Source organism: Ranitomeya imitator, chromosome 10, assembly GCF_032444005.1.
Source record: "Ranitomeya imitator isolate aRanImi1 chromosome 10, aRanImi1.pri, whole genome shotgun sequence".
Classification (NCBI taxonomy): Eukaryota; Metazoa; Chordata; class Amphibia; order Anura; family Dendrobatidae; genus Ranitomeya; species Ranitomeya imitator.
Window position 1 is genome coordinate 23073661 of NC_091291.1, and position 13964 is coordinate 23087624.

The following is a 13964-nucleotide window of genomic DNA, read 5'->3' on the forward strand; positions in this document are numbered from 1 at the left end:
GCATACCAAATGCTCCAAGTCTTTTGTACAGCTGGAGACTGGATATGCAAGATAATGCCTCGAATGATAGCAGAAGGTAGACCTAATACAAATATTCTTTTTTCTTGCACTGCTGGAGACTTGATAGGCAAGATAACACCACTAAGAAGTTCAGAAAGCAGACATAAAGCAAATATTCCACTCACTTGTTTTACTGTAGACAAGAGTGGCAAGATAACAAACATTAACTACTGCAGAAGGGAGCCTGAGTACAAACATTCCACTCTACGGTAACTGCTAAAGACTAGATAGGCAAGAAAACACAACTATTCATAGGATAAAGACCGTATGCAAACATTCCACTCTATGGTACACTCGGAGACTAGATAGGCAAGATAACACCACTAAGTATAGCAGTAGGCAGACAGAATACAAATGCTTTATTCTCTTGGAGGGAGGCAGTATATAAACACTTTCCTTATGATAGAAGCAGACTTGGACTGGCCCACAGGAGCACAGGAGAATTCTCCGGTGGGCCACCACCCTCTGATATGAGCAGTACTTGGCACTATATACTTGAATCACTGTGTACAGTCAAAGGCAACATCTTATTAATTTATCAATCTGCCCAGTTCATTATTATGTACATTTGTGATTGAGGATAATGTCACATTAAAGTGGGGCCCTGGAGTTGGTTACTGGTGGGCCCTTGGTACCCCAGTCCAACGCTCAGAGGCGCAGCATTCTTTAAACTGTCACTCATGTTGCCCACAAATCTTCCCATTTTGGGCCCATGTATATAAACTCTACCTCCTCAGAGACCACTTTTGTGGGTAATCTCATGAAAACTGAGATGCTTGAGGAGCTGTCAACTGCTGGTTGAAGCTTCCTGTTTGGTAGGCATGGAGGAGAAGGTGACAATCACCGAAGCACAATTCTTTACAGTTTTATTACACATAATATAATCTCACAGTGGAACAAATCTCCCAGATATGGTAATGGAATATACAGTATCATGGGTTCTGGTACCGTGGTCTAGCCAATTGCCAAAACTATGACCCGATTTGGGAATTTTAGATTGTATAGTGTATACTGGATACACATGATGAGAGCATTATACTGCCTCTGTACAAATCCCTAGTTAGACCGCACATGGAGTACTGTGTCCAGTTTTGGGCACCGGTGCTCAGGAAGGATATAATGGAACTAGAGAGAGTACAAAGGAGGGCAACAAAATTAATAAAGGGGATGGGAGAACTACAATACCCAGATAGATTAGCGAAATTAGGATTATTTAGTCTAGAAAAAAGACGACTGAGGGGCGATCTAATAACCATGTATAAGTATATAAGGGGACAATACAAATATCTCGCTGAGGATCTGTTTATACCAAGGAAGGTGACGGGCACAAGGGGGCATTCTTTGCGTCTGGAGGAGAGAAGGTTTTTCCACCAACATAGAAGAGGATTCTTTACTGTTAGGGCAGTGAGAATCTGGAATTGCTTGCCTGAGGAGGTGGTGATGGCGAACTCAGTCGAGGGGTTCAAGAGAGGCCTGGATGTCTTCCTGGAGCAGAACAATATTGTATCATACAATTAGGTTCTGTAGAAGGACGTAGATCTGGGGATTTATTATGATGGAATATAGGCTGAACTGGATGGACAAATGTCTTTTTTCGGCCTTACTAACTATGTTACTATAGAATACAAATTGTATCAGTCTGATCTTCTCCGATTAAACATTTATTCATTCCCTCAACCAGATCATTGTTGACATAAAAGAAGACTGTGCTATGGTGTAAGGTAGATAAATGGTGGGGCTACCTGGTGACTTTGGCCACGCAATATGTGAATATGGTCATACTGAAAACATGGAAGCTTTCTGCCAAAGTTTGGTGGTAGAAGTAGCAATGTGCTGCTCACAATGTGACCATATTTACGCTCAGTAGTTACAAAATAGTAGCAGGTCTACAATTTGCCAGGCAGCCCTAGCCTAAAGGTCTTAGGAAAGTCCAAGGATAATAATAATAGCGGCATCTCATGTGGCTTCGATGAAGACCAACTCATGTTGACACCATCTCCATCTCTCTTCCTTTTTGGTCACCTTGATGGAGTGGGGATCAATTGATAGATGAAAATATGGTCCAGGTCCTCCTGTTACAGGATAGGACATGTGTTATTAGCAGATTCCATCTCCTCTATGGACACCCATGGCAAAACCCAATGTAAACATCACGCCTTTACCAAAATGTTCCTCCCCGAAGGTCAACACTACGACACAACAATAATGGAATGTGCAACTCAAATAAGACAACAACGTCAGTCCTTAAAGCTGTCTGAAGCCTGTGCAGGACCCAGTTTTATGCTTTGCTTGTCCATTATTCTATGTAGAGCTGGACTGGGATGGCAAACGTGTAACCTCATCAAGCAGCGTTTGCAAGAGTGCTGGACGGCGGTGGAGGAGAAGTAGAAGATGACCGGGTCTAGACTCGCGTTGAACGTACTTAAGAGTAAAGCCTTTTCCCTCCACTTTAAATTCTCCTTCTTTACAAATCCAACCAAATGAGAGACGTTGTAAGGGGCAAAACATATTGCAAAAACACAGAGCGTGGTAAGTACCAAGCCAATAGCTCTCTGCTTCTTGTCCTTGTGGATGTGCGGAGAAGATATGAGGATCCTGATGAAGCTTCCATAGCAGAAACAGGTTATAAAGAAGGGGAGGCAGAACAGGAGGAGACTCAGCTCTAGACGAAATGGTAGAAGAACTTCCAACTGCTTCTCGGTGAAGTTATCATAGCAAACAAACCGATCACTACTGATGTTGGAAGCTTGGTGGTACTCGGTCACATAGACAATGCTACAATGGGCAAATGAGCAGACCCATAGGAAGCCGCTAATTGCTACAGCGTAACTTGGCTTACGGTAGAGTTTGTACTTGAGAGGGAAGGCCACTCCGAGGTACCTCTCCACGCTGACCGCGGTGAGGAACAACGTGCTGGAGTAGATGGTGCTGAAGTAGAAGAGACCACTGAGTGGACAGAGGAACGATGGCATTGACCATTGACCTTGGAAGACCTCCGTAACTTTGAACGGGAGGAATGTCAGGAACGATAGGTCAGATATAGTCAAGTTGAAAAGCAGAACGGCGTTGGGGGTGGCGTTGATGCGTAGCTTCCTAATGAATGCGTGAAGGGCAAGGAGGTTGGCAGGAAATCCCGTGGCGATCGTTATAACGTATATCGCCAAGTACAAGTATCTTTCTTCTGCTGCTGGCGCCATGGTGACTTCATAATCTCTAGGAAGTGAAAATAGAGAAGAATTAATGAGCGATTTTCAGAAAGGAACAGATCTACAAGGATCAATAAAAGTCATTACGAAGATCAAAGCTATAGGTGACTATACCCCTAATGTTTGGCAGTGATTCCAAGGACACCTCCTGGTTATCCATTGGTGGTCTACACTCTAGATGACTTTTCACCTTAGATATCTGTTGGCTCAACACTCATTGGGCTGGATGTGATTTCTCCCGATCCTCCATACACATGTCTTCTTGGCTTAGCCAAGCATTGATATGTTCTCAATGGAGAGAAGAGAATACAACATGCCTTATACTTTTCTTTCCCCAACATCTTAAGTACAGAAAAGTTAAGACACTTCAATACACTTTCGATGGTTAGAACTAGTAGTATGGCACCGTTATATTTGAGGAAAAAAAAGAACTAGACCAAGAATTGTGCAGGACTGTCCTACAAGTTGGGTGAACAAGTGGCGGCCTTCCTGTTCTCGGCCAGAAGAACTTGATGTATAATTGCTCAAAGCACAAGTTCCTTATTGATATAAAAGTGATAACATGTGAATGAGATCTCTGCAAAACCTATTTTAGGATTTTATGGTTTCCTTCCTTAGACTAAACAAATCCTGTTCACAGGGAAACCACTCGAGTGGAGGAGGAAACTAGAATGATGTAGTTAGCCAACGATTCAATACTGGACTCTAGACTATGGATGGTTGCATTGACTTTAGACCATGGATGATTGCGATGACTTTAGACTATGGATGGTTGCATTGACTTTAGACTATGGATGGTTGCGATGACTTTAGACCATGGATTGTTGCGATGACTTTAGACTATGGATGGTTGCATTGACTTTAGACCATGGATGGTTGCATTGACCACGTTGAATCTACCCTTACATCCTTCCAATAGATCCATACCTTTATTTTTACAAATATGGCGACAGTACTGACCTGTGCCCAATACACTGTATGGATAGAGGTAATGTGTGTCAATCTCATACATTTTGCTGTTACTGATCTGGAGAGTTTTTGCTCAGTTTCTGCTCCAAAAACTTTGCGAAAACCAATGTGTGATCAAAAAAAGGAACTTTTTCTAGCATCTCTACCTGCACATTTATATGTTTGCTCTCCCTGTTTCCCAGTTACTGTAAGATTTCTACATTTTAGCAATTCTCAGCTGTCCTTTCTATGACACAGATTTTCTCACCAGAGGAAAAATAGTGTTATGCTCCACCCATATTATTACAGAGGTCATTTTACTTCTCAAACATATGAAATATATATATTTTTATTTGGTGTGAATGCCATTGTTTTCCTGAATCCAACGTTGTTTTTCTTTTCTTCCTACGCCTCTCCATTCCTGAGATATTGCCTTTTCTTCCTTGTATATAAATGGGCGTGGTCCTCAAGGAGACGCCCACAAGGAACCATGGATGACCACACCCTATTGGTCAGAAAGATTAGATTTATATATAGGGAAGAAGAGGTCATATCTCAGGAATGGAGAGGCGCAGGAACAAAAGAAAAACATCGCCGGATTCAGAAGAATGGCGGCTTTTATATCAGGTAAAAATAAATTACATATTTATAGAAGTGTCAAATTCTGTTTAACAAAAATCAGTTAGAAATGAGTAATTTTGGGATAGATCCACTATGATCAATAAATATCCTTTATGTCGATAACATTATGCAAATGAAGATTATTTCAGAATTTTAAAAAAGTAATTTATTCCCCCACTCATCAGTCATCAAACATGGCGGTGACACCATATAATCAGATCTGGACTTCCGATGCTTCATACAAGACTAACGACAGAAGTAATAATAACAGTGATAGTTACAAAGTATCAAATCGTCTGCTGTAAACATTCCGTCTCATGTAAGAGAACCCGACATCCCGAGTGTTCCGCTGATTTGATTTGCTTAAGTGCTGTAATGATCGTGCTGCCATGGTGCCAGGGGAATATCAGAGTCAAACACAGACATCAGTCATCGCCAGCCCGCCGATACATTGTTTCATCTCCTAGCAGGTGGATATACATATATACACTGATCAGCATTAATATTGGAGATTTAAGCTTAAAAAAGTAAATTTTTTTGCTACTTATGCATGTAATCAAGGTCTAAAAATTAATTTTGCAATTGGGTTTCATTAAAAAATGTTGCACCATTTTTCTTTTTTTGGCCATTTTTAGATTCTATCTTCCTCTCCCTATTGCTGGCTGCAGAATGAGTCAACTGAGAATCAGTCAGTCAGCGCTCTGCCTGATGGGAGAGTTTTTAACTCTTTTATCTGTCTTTTTCTGAGCTCTTCTCAACTCATTCATGACCACAGACCACATCTGCAGAAAAAAAAAGAGACTGCAAAAGACAAATTTGTGCAAAATCTTTAATGAAACGCTATAGCAATTTTTTTTTATCCCCCAAATACATGGCGTTTAAGTAAAAAAAATTTCAAAAGGTGGATATACCCTTTAACCCCTTTCTGACATAATAGTACGCCAATATTGGACTTCCCCCTGGAGTCAGCACCTTTCCGGGCGCATGACAACTGATATATATAGCTGATATGTGCCTGCAACAGCCGCGGGTGGAATCGTGATCCACCCGTGGCTGTTAAGTAATTTCTGACAGCGGCATTTATCTCGCACTTACCGGAAGCGCGTCACTAATCCCACCCTTTAGTGACCCCGTCACATGATTTCGGGTCACCGATGGGTTGGTATGTTAACCAGAGGTGTATCTCACATTGGGCGTGATCAAAGAATAGAATGACCTCGACCATGGTACTCATATAAAACCAATATTTTATTAGAAAAATCTTCATAAAAACAACATGTATCTACTTTTACAAGAAGGGTACTGGAACCACAAAAAGGGACAATTCTGCCATAGGTTTATCCAAAACACTGGGCTGACACTAAATGCATATGTAAATATAGAATGCCAATAATATATAACCTACATGCCTGATAAATCCATGCATAATTATTGTGAAAGGGGATGCATGTCTGCCAAAATACGCTCACAATATCATAGCAATAAATGAGTAGCTTAACACTTGTCCTCCTAGTGATATGGCAAACAGTCCACTTTCATTAAATGGCATATATATAATGATATCAAATAATATACCTTGGGGTCAGCCACATGGGGAAATACCTCGGCGTCCCTCTGCCCCGACGCGCGTTTCCCGAAGAAGCATTGCGAAACGCGTGGATATACAACCAGAGATGTGCCGCAGACCTCTATAATTGTCATAGCCAGATTGCTATTGTAATGAGCATTTCTGCTACACACAGGCGATCTAATTATCGCCTTTGTGTAGCAGAGGCGATCAAAGTGGTACAGCTTCTAGTATCCCATGGAGACCATTGAAGCAAGGAAAGAGTTAAAAAAGTTAAAAAAAACGGATTAAAAAGTGAAGGTTTGGGCAGCTAATTTTGGGTTTTCACAGTGAAGCAGAGCAGGATCTGACCCTGTATGAGTGTATGTCGTACTGCGCCTTCATAGCGATCCTGGTCCCAGCTGTACTCATAGTCTTCCGGAAACCTCACAATGGATGTGTGCAAACATGATGGAGTCCCCGGAGAGTCATCGAAAGATCTCAGTGGAAAAGTTTCTTCCTCTGTTCCATTCTTTGTTCTCAGGACCCTTGATCGATGGGATTGTATCTGTCTACATTACCCCAATGGTTGCCCTTTAGTGTATTTAGTTGGCGCCCCTGTTTTCTGCTTTTTCAGGGAGGAGGAGCGGAATCCAATCTTAAACTAATAAAACTTATCGTTAAAAAAAAAGTTCTGAAACTTTTCGGACTTTGGGGACTGATTGAAATGTCAAACTCATACTTTAAGCAAAAGTTTGGACAACTTTTCAAACTTTTTGAAAAGTGAGGGTGGGGGATGTGACCATGCACACCTGACAAATTCATCATAATTTACGCCCAAGAAGTGACGTAAATTAATACAGAAACATCCTCCAAGAGATGCGATAGTAGACGCAAGCACGTTTTGGACCCGCACAACAGCTGATACATTGTTGCAAACTCTCGATTAGAGAGAAACTTATGATGTAGATAATTGGAAAACACTGGATACAAGTGTAACAAACCCTCAGCTGTGAGAAGTGTCAGGTCTGCACTAGTGCTAAGCTCTGATACATCTGTATAGTACATAGCATAAGGGATAGCAATTTGCTTTAAATGATGGGATCATGGAAGAGGATGAAATGGCAAAGAAGAGGAAACAGATGACCCGAAAATGACAAATCGAAGCGAGGCCCATTAAAAAGAGGAAATGAGGCCGTTGAGCTTCCATCTCTCTGACGGAAGATGATCTATGTTGACATTTCTGTGGACACTTGAGATCAGCAAATCCAAGTCCAAAGTGATTTATATAGAGAGAAGAGAGAAAACTCAAGTTTCCCAGAAGTCGAGTCTTCCCGACCATAATATGGAAAGAATATTAATAAATAGGAGTGGTTCAAAGTATTTGAACCCTCCTAGAGGCTCCTGATAGTCTCTGGACTTTTCTACAGCAGATCATGTGATGTCCACTCAAAGTGACTGTTGCAGCCATAACCTGCTTTAGTCAGTGATTGGCTGCAGTGGGCACAAGTGTAGATGGCACATGATCAGCTAATGAGGGACCAGAGAGCCTCAGAAATGGAATCTCCAGTGATTGATAAGATGAATATGACATCCATGGCTGGACAAACCCTTTAACTACAGCTCCAACATTTTAGAATGTTTATCCTGCAATATCACAAACCATTGACCCTAGAAATGAGGGTATGTTGACACCGTGTTTATTCTTAATTATGCCAGACAAATTATTAAATAGGCTCAGGGACATGAGCATGAACATTGGCTTTTGTTGCAGATTGAATTGATGTTTGTTGTTTTGTTGAATGGTTACCGACTATCTATTCTTTCAGTCCTTGCAGCTTATTGTTCTGCTATCCTTAAGGGACAATTTTGCAGGATAATTGAACAATCAATGTTTGTTAATTTGGTTAATACCCGCTGTCTATCTATTGTATCAGTCCATGCAGCTTTTTGTTCTGCTATCCTTGAGGGACAAATGTGCAGGTTAATTGAACAATCGATGTTTGTTAATTTAGTGAATACCTGCTGACTACCTATCGTGTCAGTCCATGCAGCTTTTTGTACCAACCATACCCGTGACTCCAGTGATGTCAACATCCTTGCTACCAACTACGAGCAGTTTGAGACAAGGAATCTCTTTTTTAGGGGGTCTGAACCCATCGTAGAGGACAATATGAATTTGATGGGTAATAATTTGCAGATATTTAACCTATCATCCTAAACTTTGAGTGATGCACATCTTTCATTCCTTAAGAAGTGCTCATCTTTTGCTCCAATTTCGAGTTTTGATCCTTTTATTTCAAAAAAGGACCTAAATCTATTTGCTCGTAAGCTGGCTCTACATAAATATCATGCAATTAAAAATAAAGATGGTCAAGTCGCTGATTTGCCACGACCAATCAGCGACGGGCACAGTCCGGCGGCAACATGGCCGCTCCTTCCTCCCCGTTATCAGTGCCTGCTCCATACTCCCCTCCGGTCAGCGCTCACACAGGGTTAATGGCAGCATTGACCGCGGTGTAACACACTCCGTTAACGCTGCTATTAACCCTATGTGACCAATTTTTTACTATTGACGCTGCCTATGCAGCATCCATAGTAAAAAGATCTAATGTTAAAAATAATTTAAAAAAATCAAAAATAGTTATTTGCTCATCGTCCGTCGGCCCCCCGGATCAATCCCGCTCTTCACGACGCCCCGGTGACCGCTCCATGCATTGCGGTCTCGCGAGATGATGACGTAGCGGTCTCGCGAGACTGCTACGTCATCATCTCGCGAGACTGCAATGCACTCTTCAGACCGGAGTGCGCGAGGAGCGTCGGTAACCGCTTTGATCCGGGGGCCAATGGAGGGTGAGTATATAACTATTTTTTATTTTAATTTTTTTTTTTAACAGGGATATGATGCCCACATTGCTATATACTGCGTGGGCTGTGCAATATCTTATGTGGGCTGTGTTATATACTACTATGTGGCTGGGCAATATACTACGTGGTTGGGCAATATACTACGTAACTGGGCAATATACTACGTGGCTGGGCAAAATACTACGTGACTGGGCAATATACTAAGTGACTGGGCAATATACTAAGTGACTGGGCAATATACTACGTGGGCTGTGCAATATACGTTGTGAAATGTACTACGTGGGCAATATATTACGCGGGCTGTGCTATATACTACGTGGGCTGTGCAATATACGCTCTGCAATGTACTGCACGGGCTGCGCAATGTACTTCGTGGGCTGTGCAATATAGTACGCGGGCTGTGCAATGTACTAGGCGGGCTGTGCAATGTACTTCATGGGCTGTGCAATATGGTACGCAGGCTGTGCAATATAGTACGCGAGCTGTGCAATATAGTACGCGAGCTGTGCAATATAGTACGCGGGCTGTGCAATATAGTACGCGGACTGTGCAATATAGTACACGGGCTGTGCAATGTACTACGCGGGCTGTGCAATATACTGCATGGGCTGTACTATGCACTACGTGGCATGTGTTATACACTACGTGGCCTGTGTTATATACTGCGTGCGTGGTACTGCACGGGCTGTGCAATATAGTGCGCGGGCTGTGCAATATGGTACACGGGCTGTGCAATATAGTACGCGGGCTGTGCAATATAGTATGCGGACTGTGCAATGTACTGCGCGGGCTGTGCAATATACTGCGTGGGCTGTGCAATGTACTTCATAGGCTGTGCAATATAGTATGCGGGCTGTGCAATGTACTATGCGGGCTGTGCATTATACTGCGTGGGCTGTACTATACACTACGTGGCCTTTGTTATACACTACATGGCCTGTGTTATACACTACGTGGCCTGTGTTATATACTACGTGCGTGGTACTGCGCGGGCTGTGCAATATACTACGTGGGCTGTGCAATATACTAAGGGGGTGTGCAATATACTAAGCGGGCTGTGCAATATACTCCATGGGTTGTGCTATATACTCCGTGGGCTGTGTTATATACTCTGTGGGCTGTGCTATATACTCCGTCGGCTGTGCTATATACTCCGTGGGCTGTGTTATATACTCCGTGGGCTGTGTTATATACTCCGTGGGCTGTGCTATATACTCCGTGGGCTGTGCTATATACTCCGTGGGCTGTGCTATATACTCCGTGGGCTGTGCTATATACTACGTGGCTGTGCTATATACTCCGTGGGCTGTGCTATATAGTCCATGGGCTGTGCTATATAGTCCATGGGCTGTGCTATATACTCCGTGGGCTGTGCTATATACTCCATGGGCTGTGCTATATACTACGTGACTGTGCTATATACTACGTGGCTGTGCTATATACTACATGGCCGGCCGCGAACAATCAGCGACAGGCGCAGTCCGGCCGCGAATTGGTGCGGGATTTGAACCACGCTTCCCTAATTGGTCGTGGTCGGCCGAATCCTGTGTGTCCAATGTATTATTCTAAAATCTTCATAAATAAACTACATACATATTCTAGAATACCTGATGCGTTAGAATCGGGCCACCATCTAGTATTTGAATAAATATACAATCTGACATCCCTTGTCAGATCCTTTTTACTTCTAACTCATTTCAAGGATTAACTGGAGACCTCCTTTCTGACCCCTCATTGGCCATTATATTACATGTTGTTTATTATATTATTGCTTGGGTCAATTGCTTTGAACCTGGTGTATTTTAAGGGTATGGAAAAAAACATGATCTCACAGTACTATTTAAAAAATGTTTTGCAAACCTTCCCCCTTATTATAATTTTTGGTCACCTAAAAGCATCCCCTATATGACATTTCTGCTTGGAAACCTTCCGTTTTTGAATTATGTGTGTACTAATAAAATAGAATTTTATCATAGATCTCTTCTCAACTCGATCCTTGATACCTGTGGCTTGAGTTAATCATGTTTGTCAGGAGTCTAAGAAGAGCCATTAGCAATATGAACGGATATTAGTGGTCAATTAGTCTTGTTTACTGTTTTGATAAGAGATTTTTTTTCCATCCCAATGGATTTCAAAGCCAAGGTAAATACTTGCCGATCTAAGGTCGTTGATTTTTTTAAAGTCGGTTTTCAAGATACCTCTACTAGTAACGAAGAAACGATGCAACGTTACAACAATGTCCTCCATCGAAAAATTCAAATCTGGTGAAATAAGACTATATTGGAGAACTATTTAAGTAAAAAAATTGTCCCCAAAGGATTGCGCGTTCAGCTCTACCCAACATTTGATCTGGACGATGAGATTTCGACCAATAGATGAACTGAAACTCATTAAGGTCATTATAGATAAAAATGCCCTCTCGTTGGGAGAACGAGACACTGAATTGGACTCTCGACCAAAGACGTTACGAAAGGATGTGCCTGGTGAACATCTCGATAACTGGTTCAAAGATTTGAACAGGGATGTCAATAAATGGGAAGAAGAAATAGTCAGAAATATTTTTGGAACATGAAAGATGACGAAACCCTCATATTATACCACTGGCAACAACCCCCAAAAATGGCCTTTCCACGTACTTGACGTAAAGATGGGTCAGATACATCTAGTATCTCGGGAAATTAAATCAGTATCTCTGTCAGTGATTCAGAATATCCCAGGGATTCATATTTGAGAAGTGGAAGCCGTCGTAAATTCCCGGATATATTCAACAAAGCACAAAGACCCAGAAAAAAAAAGCCTAAGAGCAATTTAAGGTACCGTAATCAATTTATCTGAACATACCTTATTTGATATTCAATGTAACGTCCTCAAGAGAAGATTAACCTTTTCCCAGTCTTCCCATCTAGACGCCAGTACCTCGGTAAAAGATATCCATCTATTTTCCAGAAAAATCATTGTAAAGAAATTACATTTTAAACCAGAAATCCAGTCTGTGTTTACTACGGAGGAGGAGAAAGAGGCCCTCAGAACACTTGAATCTCTAGAGGATGAAAACGAATCCACAGAGGTCAGTACCATCCCTCCTCATCTTTTTTCCAAATCCAGTTAGTTCCCTTCATTGGGACTTTGTCCTACGGTGGAAGTCTTTACGACATTTGTAACCAAGGAAATAGAATCCCTAGTAGCCAATCAAAAGAACCACCACAACTTGTCTAGGCAGGAGAGATTAGCCTTGGAAGAGTTAAAATCTTGGGATGATGTCATATATAAACCCGGTGGGAAGGTGGTTATAAGGCCAACACACATGTATGAAAAACAAGCACACAAACAACTGAATGACAATAAGTGCTATCAAAAACTGGCGTGTAACCGTCTCCCAGAACGAACTAGCAATCATCCTGGAGAAGGCATACCATGCTGGCATCATATCCAAGAAGCTTCTGGATAAGGTCCATGACAGTCACCCTAAGCGCCCTACTTTTTATCTTATACCCAAAGAACATAAAAACTCCTTGGATCCCCCATAGTCTCGGGGACTAGAGGATTATGCAAATTGATTTCCGATATTGTTGACCATTTTTTTATGCCTCTTGTGTCCATTCTTCCCTCTTTTATTAAAGATACCAACCAGGCCCTACAAAGGATTGACCAGCTCCACCTCGATAAGAATATGATGTTGGTAACCGCAGATGTGGAAGCCCTGTACACTTCAATAAAATGCAAAGATGGTGTGTTGGCTACTTTTTGGTGTCTTCTAAAGCATAGCATTTTCATATTTGATCATAACATCTACCTCCAGCTACAAGGTACAGCTAAGGGGGCCTCTTGTGCTCCCTCATACGCAAACATGTTTTTAGAACTTTGGGAAAGGAATATCTTCTTGGGGGATGACATTCCGGAAATGGGCAGGGTCCATAATTGGATCAGATATATTGACGACATACTGTTTTTCTGGGAGGGCACTGAATGAGAATTGCAGAACTTGATGCAAAAACTGAATTCCAATGAAAATAATATAAAACTTACCTTTAAATTCAGTAGGAAGTTGGAATTCCTGAACATCTTGATTTAAGCATCAAAAGATGTCACTCTACACACTGACGTCTATCGAAAACCAATGACTACAAATTCACTTCTGATGGCCAACTCAGCTCATCTCAGATCTACAATGAAGGGGCACACCCATAGACCAGTTCCTCAGAGTGAAGAGAATTTGCCCTGATGATTTGGCCTTCCAGATCAAAGATCTGGCCAGAAGATTTGAAGATCGCGGTTACAACAGGAGGTTAATCAGAAAAGGATACCATAGGGCCCTCCAAAAGTCAAGGAACGAGTCACTCTACTGCAATCGGCACAAAGAGGCATCAAATGACAACACGCAGGTACAATTTATTTCAACCCTTAGTAATCAGTGGCAACAGTTGACTGGAATTATTAAGAAAAACTTGTTGAAAGACCCCATTCCTACATGGATTTTGCCACCTTCACCTCAGTTCGTGGCTAAAAAGACAAGGTAATCTGAAGGACCTATTGGCCCACAGCCATTACGGATCCTCAAGGGAAAAGAGGTGCAACAACATTAGATCAAACAGCTTTTTTTTCCCGGTGGGCAAAGACTGCCTGAACCCAACCAAATGTAAAACTGTCAACAATTTTGAGAGCTCCCGTACCTACAAAATCCACAAACACCTTAACTGTTCATCCAAAGGGGTGAT

The 13964-nt window shown here is 41.9% G+C and overlaps 1 protein-coding gene across 1 annotated transcript in view; it reads right to left on the reverse strand.

Annotated features, from left to right (window-relative positions):
- Positions 1-1682: 1682 nt before the first annotated feature.
- LOC138650910 (free fatty acid receptor 2-like) overlaps positions 1683-13964 on the reverse strand; it is a 40470-nt gene continuing 28188 nt past the window's right edge. Inside the window, exon 2 of the mRNA XM_069740783.1 lies at positions 1683-3273. Coding sequence (XP_069596884.1) covers positions 2298-3257 — 960 coding nt within the window. The 5' untranslated portion in view covers positions 3258-3273 and the 3' untranslated portion in view covers positions 1683-2297. The remainder of the gene's footprint in view (positions 3274-13964) is intronic.